Source organism: Hippoglossus stenolepis, chromosome 4 (assembly GCF_022539355.2).
Source record: "Hippoglossus stenolepis isolate QCI-W04-F060 chromosome 4, HSTE1.2, whole genome shotgun sequence".
Classification (NCBI taxonomy): Eukaryota; Metazoa; Chordata; class Actinopteri; order Pleuronectiformes; family Pleuronectidae; genus Hippoglossus; species Hippoglossus stenolepis.
In genome coordinates, this window is record NC_061486.1 from 24,878,831 (window position 1) to 24,896,188 (window position 17,358).

General features: G+C 42.2%; 1 protein-coding gene across 4 annotated transcripts in view; it reads right to left on the bottom strand.

The window, feature by feature from the left end:
• Positions 1–17,358, bottom strand: part of numbl (NUMB like endocytic adaptor protein) — a 61,114-nt gene that overhangs the window by 13,312 nt on the left and 30,444 nt on the right. For 2 of the 4 annotated variants that reach the window (XM_047339661.1, XM_035154995.2), the window contains exons 1-4: positions 6,564–6,691; positions 5,288–5,438; positions 1,935–2,009; positions 332–406 (exon numbers count right to left, since the gene is read on the bottom strand). In XM_047339661.1, the coding sequence (XP_047195617.1) occupies positions 332–406; positions 1,935–2,009; positions 5,288–5,438; positions 6,564–6,649 (387 nt within the window). In that variant the 5' untranslated portion in view covers positions 6,650–6,691. Of the gene's footprint in view, positions 1–331; positions 407–1,934; positions 2,010–5,287; positions 5,439–6,563; positions 6,692–17,358 lie in introns of those variants that run through there. The other 2 variants (XM_035154997.2, XM_035154996.2) reach the window with 1 other exon arrangement.

A 17,358-nucleotide genomic window follows, 5' to 3' on the forward strand; every position in this document is an offset into this window, starting at 1 on the left:
GGAGGCAGTTCCAGGATTTCTCTTGTTTTTTGACATTGTTACCAAATTCCCAGGGAATAATAGATCTTGATGGAAAAAATCAGGCACAATTAGAGGACTAATATATGAGTGTGTACTATTTTTTGTGACTTGATTGAATTTAAGGGGACTATTGGGCCTTGGTGGAGGTATATCTGTTTATCTTCAGAGGCTGACAACACAAATACATGTGAAACACAAATCTGCCATCTTTGTGGCTAAGAGAGTGATGAGGTAAACAAGCAGGGAAGCAAGAGAGGAGGACAAAACAAAGAAACAGAGGTGACACATGCAAAAACAAATGTTTTCTTACCTTTGTTTTTTCATCGACCACCCTGAGACCATCAGCGGAAACCCACAACACTGCCTTTACTGTCTTCTTCCCGCTCTAAAAAAGACAGAAAAGTAGAGAACGTGAATGATTTATAACTCAAGAGATCAAGTTACATCATAAATGTGCTTCAATCATTGGCCCATTTCACCAGGTGCTTCCTGACTGATTCTTACAGAGGTGCAATCAACAAGCTATTAGCATGAACAGCCTGTTTTGCTCCTTCATTTGCAGTTATGTAAGGCGATCATTACACCCTTACAAGCAAATGAGGTAGCAGTGGGTTAAGAAGCGGAGAGGCAGGCAGAGCTAAAAACTGTGCCAGCTGGCACCAGGAGTCATTTCTCCAGAGGAGGACACCAGGCAGAGCTAATAACACACTCAGCATGGGCCATGCTAAAAATACATGAGCTGAAGAAGAGTGTGGAGCTCTGTGTGTGCATGTGTTTTCATGTGCGTGTGTGTGTGCAGAAATCGGAGCACTGCAGAAAGTGGCTTTGAAACCCACAGCAAAGCAATGACAAGCTTCCATTTTTGCATAATCCTACCAAGAGGAAGAGAGAGGGAGTGAGAACGGAGGTGAAGACACAAGGAGTAGTGGAGGGAAAGGGGTGAAGAAGGAGATGAAAGCTGAAAGAGGACGTGGAGGGAGGGGGCAACTCGAAAGAAATGTTTTCAGTGCAAGAATCTGCAGAGAGGAGGGGCTGCTGCAGAAGAAAGATGCTGATGAAGATAGAAGATGGAAAGAAACAGAATTGATCCATCAGGGAGAATTAAAAGAGGAAAATTGTACTAAATGGAGATTTGAATCGCTGCACAAAACATTTCTCATGTGCAAAATAAACTTCTCTGAGAAAGCTAAATCAGGTTATAGAATGATTGTACGTTGGAAACAGAAGATATGCTTCTCGGTTTCTCATGCAAAGGTCCAGTTGGATCCCATTGCTCAAGAGAAGTGGTGGCAGAGCTACAGATGGGAAGATTGTGAAGAAAGTGACAAAAGACACATCATTGCTTCAGTGCAGAACCACTGAGTGTGTGACACTGGCCAGTCTGTGTCACTGTGTTCACACGCTCCCTGATCCAATCCAGCTTCCCAAGGGGCCAAACTGTGTGTTTGTGTGTGTGTGTGTGCCAGTATGTGTTTATATGTGTCTATGTTAGCTCAGATCTCATTTTCCGCTCTCTTGGGTATAGTGGGATCAGACCGAGAGCGACTGATGAGCAGCCAGGCTGACAGATATGGAATAAGACCAACCAGGGAGGAAGATGTAGGAGATTAAAGTGATGAAGAAGAAAAAAACCACAACATGGGAGAGTGTTGAGCGTTGTGGTGGCACTTCCGTCTGTCAGTCAATCAACATAGACTGCATGAACGGGCAAATGAGCCCAGAACAAAGGGGATGTTGCAATGTTTTATGTTCAGGAGTGACGCAGGTGTTCTGATAATAGCACCGTCCTTGAGGGATAACAACATCATAAGACAAGGAGCGTGTGTGAGTGTGTGTGAGCGTGTTTGTGTGTGCGTGTGCGTGTGCGTGTGTGTGTGTGTGTGTGTGTGTGTGTGTGTGTGAGGGATACGTACAACTTTTAGCTTCTTCACTGCGTCCTCACATACATGCATCCCTCTCGACTCCTCCACCTCCACCAACCCCAGGTACTGAGGAGAAAAGAAAGCAGAAACACATGAAGCCAGAACCAGACAGATGTTGACAGATGTTGTTACATTTTTTTTACATCTAACCTTGAGGCCAGCGACGCAACAACTGAGCTGAACTGAAAACTACGTGAAAACCAAAGCACGAGACGTAATAATCACCAAAGCCTCATTAGCTTGTGTCAGTATTTCTGTAAGTGCTATGAAATTGACAGGTGTGAAGCTGCTAATAAGCAGGCATACTGGATTTACAGCCGCATGTTGCTGCTGATAACAAGGACAGGAGAGTAATTTATAGCCTCACATCCCTTCTTGTTGTCTCTCCAGTGTTGAGCTGTGGTGTGTGTGGAGAGCCAACGGGGACGCAATTAAAGCTCCAGTAGCCCGGCTGGAGTCAGGAGCCAAGTGAGGAGGAAAGAAGGAGAGCTCTGAGTGCAGTAGTTTGGTCTCAGATTGTTAAAATCATATAAACCTGCTTAAGAGGCTGCAGAGCGACAATTATCCAAAGGTAGCAGTTTGTTAGATTCAAGTTTTGCCTGTATGGCTTTCTGCAACACCATGACAACAAGAGCCCCTTTACCACTGGCCAAAAAAACCACCGACACCTGGCTTTTGCTCTGCAATGGTAGTGGATACAATCGGTTAGCAAAAACCTGTGTATAGGCCTACACATGTATGTACAGGTATTTTTGGATGGACAGCTGGATTTTATATATTCTAATGTTACAATCATAATGACAAGGCTTCTGTGTTCTTAATATGCAGCAGGCAAACAGCAAGACCTCATAAGAACACTGCTTGTGTGAGGGGTTGATTTGAACCCATCAGCTGCACCGTGTTGGATTGGAAAACACGTAAATTCTCACTACCTATGAAAAAAGAATTAGGTCTTTCCACGGTGAAGTGCAGGACAAGTTTTAGAAAAGCAACGATGAACAAACAAATTGAACTCGAAATATAATATTGCTGGGCTATAATAATAATACTATAGACTTTATTGATAGTAACCCTTACCCTTGTAGACCAGAAAACTAATCCACAGGCTACTACTATCCATATCCAGAGAAAGTAAAGATGGAGAGTGTTGAGAGACTACATCGTTTTTCAGACTTATGAGGTCAAGTGACCTTTGACCCCTGAAATCTAATCAGTTCATATTTGACTCCAAGTGACAGCTGGTCGAAAGAAGAAATTCCCTGAAGGAAACTTGGGATATCCTGCTTAAGAGGCCACAGTGACCTTGACCTCTGACCACCCAAATTGAATCAGGTCAACCTTGAATCCAAGTTAATTTTTTTAACCCAATTTGAAGTAGTTTCTTGAAGGTGTTCCTGAAACGTTGTGTTCACAGTAATGGGACAGACGGACAACCCAAAAACATAAATCGTCCGGCCACTGGCTGACGCAGGCGCGAAGACATAAACAAATCAAGCAACCAATGATCTTTATCTGTTTATCCTGCTTGCATCACTAGTTGGATTTCCACTCTCCCCTCCTCTTAACTTACTGCTGTTCTGAAACTTTTCTCTCAGTGTTGAGCTCACAATGGTACTTTTCTTTTTCTCTAGTGCAGCTCAGCAGCTCTTGAAGAGGCATTAATAGTGCATGACTCGTGAATACATTGGAGGAGTAGAACTGAGGGAAGGCAGACGAGTGAGAAAGAAGAAGTGAACAGAAGAACGAAGAGTCAAGGGAAAAGGAAAAGCAACAATTTTTTTTTACGATCTCTTGCTGTAAGGCTCTGAGCTCCATTTCCCTGTGAACCTTTGGAACATTACGATCAGGACCATTTTCCATCGGCCTGCCTCAGAAGCTTACTCTGCCTTTTCCTACACACAGATCGTCCTTTGTTCCCTTTCCCTTTTCTCAAGCTTCCACCATTCAGTCTTTGTCCTTCTCTTCGCCTCTCTTATCCACTTCTACATCTCCCTTCCTCATTTCATATCTCACAATGTCTCCCCGTCCCCGCCGTGTGCCCTCATCCCTCACCCTGTCATTTCCTGTGGTCTCCTTAATCTATAACTCCACCTCGTCGTCATTCGTCCCTCTCTGCCCTCCATCTCTTACTGCCATCATCTCTCCAGCTCCTCAACAAATCACTTTGACTCTCAGCAACACAGATGAGCCCTTGTTATCAGTAAATTGGCCCATTAATAATGCATCTTTTGCATTTATTGCACGTGTGGCACTCCGCTGAGAGCGAAAATATGAGTTTGTTCTTGGCCCAAAGGGAAAATACCACAGGGTTCCTGGGAGGATCCAATATTCTACTGATAACAAGATATTTTTGTTTATTTGGCATGAGGATGTGAATGTCATGATCTTTCAGTCTCATGTTGCCAAACAAATAACATCCAGTTATTACTTTTATTTATGAAAATGCATTGGAATATTTATTTTTGCACATTATGTCCATAAGAGGGCAAACCAACACAACGAGAGATATAACGATAGTTATATTTCAACATAGATCTACACACCAACACATGACTTTGGACATCGGGCCGTGCACATTTGGGTGCTCGCAGGTTGCTTGTGCTGGAATGGTTGATTAACCGCAGCTTATCATACAACTTTATCTCTATGTTCCACAACTTTTCCAAAGACTGATCAAACTTTGAAGTAACAAAGCTGTTTAGGAATAATCTGTATTCAGACAAGTGGAGTTGTGAACTCTCTGTTATTGTCACCGCGCGGTTCAGCTTGACCTACATTTCATTTTCAATCAATGATGTTTTGACGTGATGTTGTGGGACCCCTGTCCATCATGTGGTGTATTCAGTGCATGTCGACCATAATATGTCTCCCTCAGGTTTTACCATTTAAATTGTGCAATACTTCATACTTTAAATATCTGGAGTTGCATTGATCTCACATCTTTTTCTCAGGTAATAAGTATATAAAAGTTCTGAATGGCTTTGTCCTCAAGCTCCCTCTGAACTCACTCGTCTCCTGTGATGTTCAAGGACAAGGTGCTGAACAAATAAGGATCCTATGCACCTGGTATAGTTGAGCAACCATATACAGAGGCATAAGTAATGGTGAATGAACTGTGGGCTAAGACCCAGGAAACTTTCATTTACTGTAATGGGTGTGACCTTTTGGTTTATCTAGTCGAGATATGTGTAGCAAAGTTTAAGTCTTCCCCCAGAAGATTATTCATTTGTCAATATGACTCATTCTTTATTCATGTTCTCCATTAATAATCTGCCTGGGAAGGAAATCCATGAATATATATTATATACTGGTCAGGAATGGTACAGCGCTGGACTAGAACTCACCCGAACAGCGAAGTTACATTTGCCCTTGCGTACCGCCTCCTCGTCAGCCTGCCACTGATGGGGTCTGCTGGCCTCTGGCACGTAGGTGGGCTTCTTCCTCCTCAGGCTCTGACGAAGCTTGTTCATCTCCGGGGTCACGTGCTCCCTGGTACTGCGGGGGGCACACAAAAAAAAAACAAAGGCTCAATAGGATGAAATAGGTAATCACAATCAAATAATTCTCTGTCATATAACGACCAAGACAAAAAACTAAAACAACAATTGAAAAAGCATAAATTTACTCTGAACATGACAGTGAGACTCATAAAAGCTAATTAAATAATGTAATAAAGCAGAGCTGAGCTATAAATTAAAAGAACGCCAGCTGAGAGCTTGGAACTGTGGTCGTGTGTTTCATACATGATGATTATGAGTGAATTGGGATTGATTTCATTGACCAATTCCAGCTCGTTATGCACTAACAAGGCAGTCAGAGAGTCATAAACACTTCCCGCCAGGATGCTCTATTGATTCTCCATACAGACAATCCGGGCTACAGTGCACATCACACAGGTACAACGTGAACGCTGATGAACACATCGAGCAGGATGCTTTCATCTCTCCAAGAAACATCAAGACTGCTGAGCGAAAACTGATCAACGCACACACACATACACACAGACACCCACACACATACACACACACAAACACAAACACATGCACACACACCAATCCTTCTCTGAACACACTCCAGTCCTCTCTGCTGCTTAATTAGACCATTCAGCCCTCTGGCCTGTTTAGCGATGCTAATTTTCAAGCATAATGAAACACGATGCCATCAAAACATGACCTGCTTAAAAATGATAATTACTGTTTTCATTCCTCCATGATCCTCCCTCAAAAGAAGACGTGGAGATAAAAACAGCTCTCCTCCCGTGGCTCCTCTCCGCTTATCAAGACGGAGTTAACTGCACAACCTGCTGCTCTAGTACCCACTTCAAACCATCCACTCTGACTTTAAGGTCCCTCTGACTCGTGTCTAAGACTCCAATCACTGTGGTCCACTCGCTCTCTATACATGTATTTTTTAAACACATTTAAATTGTCATTAGTTGATCTGATAAGAGAAGTATGATATTAAAACCAACCGCAGAGCACACAGAGGAAATCTGACTTCTTTTAAATATAGCATCAATGCAAAATATTAAGAAATGAAAGACTGTGTGTAAAATGTTCCCTCACTGCCTGTGCTCTTCCATATGTCTTAATGGGTAATCTGAGTAAAAACTGGTCTTACCATCTGGTTGCTCCAATTATTGGCATCCTGGCTACAACAGGGTGTGAAAGTACATAAATATTACACTGGAGACAAGTAATGTCCATCTGTATGGCTGAGTGCTGTATCCTGAAGAGAGGAACTTTCCGCTTTGCTGTTCTACACACAGGTCTGGGTTTAAATGCAATTATATATATATATATATATATACAGACACATCACTTCTCATAATCATTGCTGTTACTGGTAAGGCCAAAGGCTGGTTTGCTGGAAGCATGTGCACACACACACACCACGCACACCGCTCAGATGTGTGTGTAATGCAGAGCATTTAAATCAAACAGCTAAAGTGGCTCAGTCATTCTGCTGGCATGTGAGGCATGCACACACACACACAAATACATACAAGCCCCATCTGCAGTAAGGTTTGCACACATGTCGAGGCGTGTGCCAGTCATTTCTGGGCAAATCTCCAAATAACTGGCACCTGGTTGGCACCAGCACTACTGTAGCAGGTGTGAATGTGAGTGTGTGTGTGTGTGTGTGTGTGTGTGTGTGTGTGTGTGTGTGTGTGTGTGTGTGTGTGCGCGTGCGTGCGTGCGGGCATAATACCCCACAAGGGAGGCAGAAGGGGGAGTTATGGCAGCAGGATGGGGGACAGGGGGACTGGATGGGGAATACATGATGCCCAGTAACTGCCCTCATATGGTTTGGGACAGCAGTAGAGGAGGAAGAGGAGGAGGATATCTGCCTGGTATCTGGCATCAGATACCAGGCCACAAGGGGAAAGAGACCGAAATGAAGTAATATGAACTAATAGTATCGGATCAAGAGAAAAATCACTGGCAGAAGTGAGGGAATTAAGAGATGAGGTGATAAAAATGAGTGTCACAACCCATCAAGTTACCCCTTTACATACTTCATACTCTTGGGAAACATGTGGGAGACAGGCACATGAACATACCAGTATACACAGAATGAAAATCCACTTCCTGCTCATCTGAGTGGCAATTTCAAAGTTCCCAAACAATGTAAGATTCATGAGAGTAGATGACTCACAATACATCTGGAATATGTGTAGAAAAAATGAAAGGGTTGAATGGTTCAGGCTGTTCTCATCCAGATTTCGTAGGAAACACTACTAAAAGTAATGCACTATAATTCGTATGAATTCCACGTAATCGTGAGTCAGGAGGCTGGTTGGTTTGATGCAAAGTAGGAAAACAGACAAAGAAGTTGAGACGGACCAACAACCCAGCTCTAACAGTAGGTTTACATTATCTCTAAAGTGAATATAAGGATAGTAATGCATGATCATGCGCCAGCATAAATATAAACCTTGTATCTTAGAGCTAAAAATGTATGTTTGGTAAACATGAAACTATAATGTTGGTTACAGAGATGCTGGTGCTGGAGGAGGTTCTCACTGTGTTTCCCACAAATGTTGTAATAAAACTATAAGCCAAAGTTCAGTCTTCTTGCACACGCCTCCTAAGTCACATGCACAGTTCCTGCTATCTCTAAGCTCCACCAGCTCATTGTCTTTTCATCCAATTACAACCTAACAAGCTCGCCTTGAGTCAATCACCTGCAGGCTGTCAAAGTTTAAAATGTCATCCCCCTTCTACTGTCTCATCAGAAGCCAACATGAGATGCCCCGTCTTTGTGCTCCAGTGTCGAGACTGAGGGGGGGGGGATTTACTTGTGCATCCATGGTGTTCGATTTCCCTCTGGAGTCTGAGCGCCAAAGTCTATTTCTCTGTATACAATAATAATAATAATATTTCAATCTATTTCTATAGATTAGATTTCTAAATTTGAAGTCTATTCCTCTGTTCACAATAATAATAATTATATTGTATTCTAATATTTTATTCTAATGTAATCATTTTTATTTGTTTCTCTAAAAGTCTCTTCTAAAAGAAATAATCCTTAAATTAAATAAATGCTTTTAAATATGTACAGATATCTACCCCAATTTATTAGTTTATAAGTATCAATGTGTTTCTGCACTTGTTGTTGTGAGTCGTGGCTCTCAGAATAATGAGTCGTTGCTCAGAAACACAGACGACACAAAATCCACATGTGCCACAGTGACAGGACACAAAAATATGATAGTCCCCTCGCTGGGCGGCAAAGGGTGAAACCAACTGAAATCTGATAGTAAATGCTCTTTGATGGAGTCTGTGTAGAGACACACTAGGGTGGAGACATTTACCCAGCATGCAACATGCAAAGCCCTTGCATAGCTGTGACTTCACCTCGTACAATAAGAACCATCTGCGTGAAGAAAGAAAAAAGGACGAGAGGAATAAAAACAGAGAGAGGGGGAGGTTTGGCAGGCGGGCAAAACATAAAAATAAATCTATAAATCAATGGCACAAATGAAATCCCACTCTCATCATAAACCCACGCAAAACTCATAAGCACTTCAGCGTAGACTACACAAACATGAGGCCCGGTGCCAAAAAACACATCGTAGTTCCCCATCGAGTGTTCGAGTCTCAGCAGCCATCCATTACAGAGGAGATGGCAGTGACGACGACTTACGATCACACGATGTTATGTCGTTGTTCACCCAAGCTGACCTCCCTTCATCGCTGCTTCCTCTCCCGGACATCTTCAAAACTTGACTGGAAATTGGAGCCCCGTTGCGTCTGGTGGACAAACGTTTGACCTTGATGCGAAGATGTAATTCTTGCCAAGCAGATGTTAGGTAGTGTTTTCTATTGTTTCTGTGTAGGCCCTCTGGCTTTATGATTGACAGTCAGCTGGTGGTTGCTGGTTGTGTAGCTCTAAGCTGCTGGGGTCAGACTCCCACTGTTATTACATTCCTCTTGATGCAGTTCAATATTGTTAAAGAGTTCATGCTCTTGCCTGTTAATTTTATTATTAACCCCCTATTCTTCTTCTTCACGTGAGTTTAGACACCACGTCTCCCCTCGCTTTGTCCGAAAGATGCAGCGACGGATGCAAAAAAAAGTTTTAAAGGGATGAATTTAGCATGACAAGTTCACCTACATATGTAGACTATTAAAATATGGGGAAAGTTGTGAATATTTTTGCTTCAGCTTGTTATGTTGGAGTTTTAGTTGTTACTAGATTGTGGCGTTTGTGATCAACAATGTGCGTGTAGATGTCATTAATATCAGCTTGTATTAAAAGTATGTATTCACTTTGTATTCTCCGTGTTGAGTCTGCATGAACTCATGTGTGTCCAGCTGTGTTTTGTGCTGGGCCAGATGTGAGTCTGATTGATATGTTTGGCACTCTCCCTCCCTTTCACACACGCTCACACACTCACACAGTGTTCCTCCCTGATCCAGATGTTCTGTGTTCATCGCAGCGGCTCAGAGATTTTTGGCAAAACGGGCCACAGCTCCTCCCTCACACTTCTTCTCATCCAGATGCTCGGAAACACACCTCGCACAAGGAGGGGGAGACAGAGGAGGAGCAGAGAAGTGATGATGTTGTCACATACACACAGACATAAATACACAATGTTGTGTCTCCATGACCACAGCTTTATCCATAACTACTACTTGCCTAAGTTTAAGGACATTAACCTGAACTTAACCTAACCCCATAATGTGAATGTGTCAGTTTTAGGCCCCAACAACTTTCATAAAACCTAGACCACACACACACACACACACACACACACACACACACACACACACACACACACACACACACACACACACACACACACACACACACACACACACACACACACACACACACACACACACACACAATGAGTCATTGGCACCTTGTATTACGGTAAGCCATATATCTGTGATGTTCCGGAGAGACAAGGAGGGGTGTGTGCGGGTGTGTGTGTGTGTGTGTGTTGCAGCAAGGGATTGTCGTGGCTTAGTCATCACTGAGCTGACCACTTTCTGTGGACACAATGTGCCGGACTCTCTCCCCTCCCTTTCAGTTCAGCTGAATTCCAGTTGTGTCTTATTGGCCGAACAACTGAGAGGCTCATGTCATTTCAATGTCCTGTATATGACCATGAGATTAATGATATGATTTATGGAGATTCAGTTGATTCGGGTCAAATAATGTCTTCGAGGATTCTGATGAGCAAACTTTGCAGCAAACACCAATGACTTCTTATTCATCCATTTTGGACATAGAGAGATTTTATTGCAGTGAAAGCTCTGATAAACCAGCAACAGCAAACTGAAGCGAGACTGCTAAATATATCAGAGCATTCAGCAGCTGAAGAACCAGGTAATTATTGACCTGTTGGGAATGAAAGAATAAAAAGCAGAGTGAATACTGGACTTCCAAACATCAGGTGGCCGGAAACACATGAATACTACTCTGTATCTGCTTGGTGTGTAATTGGGTAATTGTTTGCTGACAAGCTCATCATAAACTGTTGATGAGAAGACGCACATTTTCCTGACATTTTACGGAGGGGCTGTGCTTGACAATACAAATGTCCAAGTCAGTTGCTCTAGACGTACATAACATACACATATAAGATGTCAACTTGAAAAACACCAAGATTCCAGAGCATCTTGTTGTGTTTTAGTTTGCAGGTTTGGAGATTACTTAGAAAAGCAATACCTATGTCTCAATTTTTGGTTTTATATGTCACATCAGGACTGTAATACACTACTCTTCTCGAATGGTCTATGGACTAAAACCAATAGTTCTATTAATAGTAAGTATATCATTTAATATTGTTTAATAAACCTTTATAGATCAATGATCAGGCCTTAAATTTCATTAGAAAATGAAAATAATTAAATGTATTGTTAACACCAGTTACATGGGTTTTCAAAAACCCAAAGTTTTTTATCATTCATGGCTTAAAACAAAACTGTAAATCAGTAGTAAATGTTGGATGATTATCCAAAACTTGATCCAAAACAAAAGTTACAATTTTAAGCTGAACCAGAGATCAGCCCCATGTTTTTCTTTATGAGGCGTTTGTAGAGAAGTTTTATATCTTATGTTGGACAGTCACCTGTGTTGACAAGAGAGTTGATATTTATATTTAGGGTGATTTTAATCTACCTAGTTCAGTTGGTCTCAGGTCCTCTGTTTTGATTAGGCAATGTTAGTACTTCATCTCTTTTAATCACATTACAGACAAAGATATGTGTGCTCAAACACACACACACACACGAAGGCTCACATCCATTCATGGTATGACTGACCATTGAATGTCACTCCAATGGTGACTCATCTCCAAGCTAATATTAGCCAATGAACTGTCCAGTTGATAGAGTTGAATCAGAAACACAATACATGCAGGAACATTACGGTGACACACACACACACACACAGACACACACACACACACACACTGAAAGGTGACCCAGTTTCTGGGCCCTGCAGACTTTAACTGACACTGAGTGACCCGAATAGTGATGCTGACATCATTGCTATCCTCAAAACTCTGTTTCTCTCCTCCTCTCACACACACAGAGAGCGACAGTTGGTGTGTGTGTGTGTGTGCGTGCGTGCGTGCGTTTGTGAGATAAAAAAACCCAGGGCACTTGTGTTTGAACTGAAGGATGACCCAGGACAGGATGGCCGTATACATTGCAGTGGTTTATGAGGCGGTGCAGGAGTGTGTATGAATGAGTGTGTGCATGAGTCTGAGAGAGGGTCAGACAGACAGCCAGAGAGAGAGAGCGTGCTTGGTGCTTGCTCAGTCTTCCCTCCAGGAGATATGGCTCTATATAGGGTTTGAACTGGACTAAAAGACGCAGGCACAAATATACTGGACACACTAACACAAACACACACACACACACAAACACACACACACCATCATTTCTATGCACATATTTTCAGATACTGTGACACAAATACACATTTCACCTCATCTGCAATATACTAAAGAAAACACTTATTTGGGGAGGGAAGCCCTGTTTGCTTTCTTATTGGCAGGTGTTTTGGAGCCATAAACTTGAGACTTGGACTTAAGTCAAACTTAATCATCACGTTTCAGGTCCTGGGGATGTTTATGTGAAAATATTAGTATAAAGCCTTTAGCGGCTCCAGAGGAAGCTGTGTAAAATCTGATAAGTCTTCAAGTGATGTCACTTAAGTCAGTGTCGATAGAGGGTGTGGTGTTAGAAAGAAGTTACATCACCAGACTTCAACCAATATACTACACACACTTTTGACCTAGGACAGACTTTAACATTCACAGATGCAACAGACCTGCATGTTGACTTGAATAAAAAACTTGAGTGACTTGATGACCTGGCCCAACAGGATTAAAGACTTGTAATGACTTCAGACATGACTTGGACCTGCCCCTCAGTACAGAGGTTGTCAGTTAGGTCCGGGTGCAGGGAGGCACCTCAACGACATCTCTAATCACCTGTCAAGCCTACATATACCCAGTCAACCCATGCTGTTAGTCTCAGATTTCTTGATTCATCCTTTCCTGTCCCCTCATCCATTAACCTCTCTATCTCATCCACCCCTCTGCTCATCCCTACCCAAATCCATTCATCCTCTTTTCCCTCCCTCATCCCTTCTTACTAACTTTGGGGCATACCTCTTACATGTCTAATTCTATAGGTACCGTCTGGGGGGGCTGTAAGAAGCTTGGATGGAATAATGCCTGAGATGGATCCCCACACTGTCTCCCTCTGTCCAGTTAGCAGACAAACCTGTCAGACACATCTTCATCTACAATACAATATTTGTGCTGAACCCACAGGAAAATTGATATTATACTTAGACTTAACTTCCTAATTCAATCCAGAGACGCACAGGGAGTTGTATCCAGACACAAAAGCCAGACAACCAAGTCAGCTGATGGGCAGACATTTTCCACATCAATTTAATGGCTGCAAAACAACACAATTACACAAATATTGAATCACTATATCAATAACTTATTGCAGGAAACATTGCAGCTGCAACTAGCATGACGCTCAGTCGAGGTCACCTCCATCAAGGCCCAAAAGTTCCCTTAGATTGATTCAAGCTGCACCAAATCTCACACACTCATAGATATAAATCCTTTTCATCAAGTGAAAACAGTGAAAATGTAGAAAAACAGTATCTAGCAAAATTCCTAGATCCTCCTCCTGATGCAGATCCGCACCGGAATTTACTGGGCTCTTTCAAGAATCAAACAACATCCATACCAAGTTTCGTGGAAATACATTCAGTTTTTTTAACCTAACCCTACAAACATACGAAACTAACCAACCAACAAACAAATGGACAGGGGTTAAAACATAACCTCCTTGTCGGAGGTAAAAATAGTCGTATACAGTCTGTACCCATGCTGTCTAATATGCACCCATATGAAACGTAAACGCCCCTTGGGTCCAGCAGCTACAGTGAACAAATATAAAGAAACCCTGAGCCTCTGTAGAAGCAGCACATACAGATCAGGGGAGTGTTGTATACAGAACAGTGTGTAGGAGGCTTGTGATGCAGTGAGGAGGCAAAATAGGCCATATTGCATCAGTGTATCAGTAATATCTCTTTCTGCCAAGATTAGGTCTGTGAGTGACAGTTTACAGACTGATGGATGGTGGCAGGTGAAGCAGAACCATGTGTTTAACCATCAGCTTGGCACCCACTACGGTGCCACACACACACACACACACACACACACACACACACACACACACACACACACACACACACACACACACACACACACACACACACACACACACACACACACACACACACACACACACACACACACACACACACACACACACACACACACCGCAGTGCCAGGGCCACTCCAAAGAAAGGGGTCGGTGGGTTCATTTATCTCTCAGTCATTGGAATTCAGGACCGATCCACAATCCATAGTGTTTTTTTATGCAGTGCTCCTCAGACTGCAGTACTGTTCAATATGACTCATAACATCATATAATATAGACTGGTGGGATGTCCTTGAATGATTTTCCATGTACTGTAATATATAATATTTATGGAGTCAGTTCAGTTTACTTGCAACCAGATTCCCCCGGGTTGTTTCCTGTAGTGTTAATATTTTCTGAATTTAATAACAGAAAAAGCGAAGCTTGTCTAGAGATACACTCACTTGCCTGACTCTGTTGTCAACAAATTATTCAGTACCCTGCATCAAGCAGCACAAAAAATCTTCATGTTCATGTGACTCAGCAAGAAAGCTGCAAGGACTCTAACAAATACACAGGGGACCCATACAATGATAATAAGCATGATCTTCTTTTACATTAATGTCAATTTTCCACTTATTTCTTTATTAAAAAAACAAAGAGCAATGTGGAAAGAAAATAACAATTGAGCCAGTTCCTGTAACAGACTGATACAATTTTCAGGCAGTTCCTTCTCCTGCCATTTACTCTGATGTGCAGATCATATTGGTTATGTGACATTTATTACCACAGTCTATGAACTAGGTGGATTCTCATCAGTTTCTGAGAAACATGAGCTAGATGGATTTAAAGAGTGTGTGTTCGTGTGTGTCACAGTGTTAACATGTTTAACCCGTTAAAACCTCTGGCCTTCTCTCAGCTCCAAAATTATAACCATATAAACTTTTGAGATTTCTGCAAAGGTGTAAGCATCAGAGTAAATCGTCCGCCTAACATATACAACAACACAATATGATCTTTCAGGCTGGTTTCTGGGAAGAGTGAAGCATCACAGAAAGCTGCCCTAATATAATTAGAGTCGATGTGTGTGTGTGCGTGTGCGTGCGCGCAAGCTGGTGGTCAACATCTTACATAATGTGTCTGAGCAAAATTTGAAATAAATTTTAAGTACTTCCAGGCACTGACTTTAACCACCATAAGTACTCGTCATTCTCAAGCCACTATTCATTAAACTTGCATTTACCCATATTCATAAACTTGCTAACAGGCTGGCTAGAACTCAATGGTAACCTTTGAAAAGGTTGTGTAACGGGTAAAAATATATTGCTATAAATTCGGATACAAATTAATCAAGCAGAGGCGGGCAGCGGGTCAGAACTAAAGTATCAGAAATTAAAATGATCGTGCAAAAATAACTAAATCAGTTTATATGAAGCCGAGTAAGCCATAAGGACTTTTTTCTTGCTTTTTTTAATCACCTTTGACTCCTTCACTTCCAGTTAGATAAGTTTCACGACTGACAGAGAACTAGCCAGTACATCAAAATCGATCACAAAGAGACGTTTTCAGTGGCTTGTGAAATGTGCCACAATGTATTAGCTGTTGATAGTCACAAGCTCCGCACTTTATCGCTGAGGAAACACACTGACAGCTGCAGGAGCTGCGACAGTTCACAGACACTTTTCCCAACTCAAGCACCAAAACAGGAGCACAAGGAGGCCATTACCCATTTGATGTGAGGGACTTTGTATGTTGCATGTGCGTTTGATCGCAGGCGACGGGTCGGGTCGGGTCATATGTTAATGTCTCTAGATTTGACTTGGAGATAATTGCGGTTTGCAGGAGCTTTGCAGGATGCGGGTTTGCAAACATGGACCCGTGCAGCGCTCTGCTGCAGGCACCCTGATTTAATTCTGCATGTTATGGGAAAGATGCAGAACATAATATCTTTAAATTCAGGTAAAAATAAAAACAATACAAGCACTTCGGTTACTGCAGGCTTGAGTCGCCCCAAATCAGATTTGTTTGCTCATATCTGACTCTGGTCTGTTTTTTTTTTATGACAAGTCAGTCTGAACTTTTCAAACAAGAATTTGTGACACTTTCATATGCAGTTTAAATCTGATGCAAGCGACCTTAACATCACTCTACAGCGACATTTTAGTAAATAAAGCCGAGACTTGCAGTGTGAACGTAGTGTTTGACAGGACGAGAAGCAGAAGTAGTCAGACAAGTAGACAAGTTGTAAACAAGCCATTATTTAAACTTACATTTAGTTTTTTAGAGTTTAGTAAATTCTACTTTCTTTTCCCAGAGAAGTCCATTCTGAAGCAAGTTTAAAATATATTGTTCATAACAAATAATGAGGGTTATGACAAGAAACTTTGAGAGATGTGCTTGGAATAGCACGCAATGTCATCACAATGAAGATGGAGGGATCCAGGAAGCAGCACTGGTTTCCAGAGCCAGTCCGCTCATGGTTTGACTGCAGCTAAATGAGATTTACTGGCACTTATTCACATTATCACTCTCCAACATGCAAGCAGACATGAGCGAACAGGCAAATGGGACCATACACAACATGCATTCATACTGTGAACCCTACAAATGACTGTGAGATCAGCTAAAGTCAATATATGTCCTTATCTCCACTGAAAAGAAAATAATAAAATCAAATTCTCAGCTATGATAAAACATGGGGAGAAGTAAAGGAATGATCAATGCTAGTGGTCAGGGGGCTGAATGAGTTTCAGGCTACCAAAACATGTGTGTAAACAATGCACTGTCAACTCAACAGCAGAAAACACACACAGCTCCCACACTTTTTATCCTCTTCTTCCAGGCTTATCAGGGTCCTGTGTCACCGGCCCTCCTGCAATGGTTTCAGTTCCCACCCACACAAGTTAAGCCTGAAGAAGATTGTCTGCGTCAGAGTTTGTGTGTCTCTCTCTCTCTGTGTGTCTCTCTCTCTGTGTGTGTGTGTGTGTGTGTGTGTGTGTGTGTGTGTGTGTGTGTGTGTGTGTGTGTGTGTGTGTGTGTGTGTGTGTGTGTGTGTCTGCAGTGACTTCCTTCCTTTTGTAAGCAAACGTGTGTGCATCCTGCATCATGATGCATGCGTGTATTTGTGCATATTGTGTCCACATTGTGTGTATGTGTGTGTGTGCGTGCGTGTGTGATGCGTGCATGTGTGTGAATGGGATCCAAGACACAAAAGAGAGACA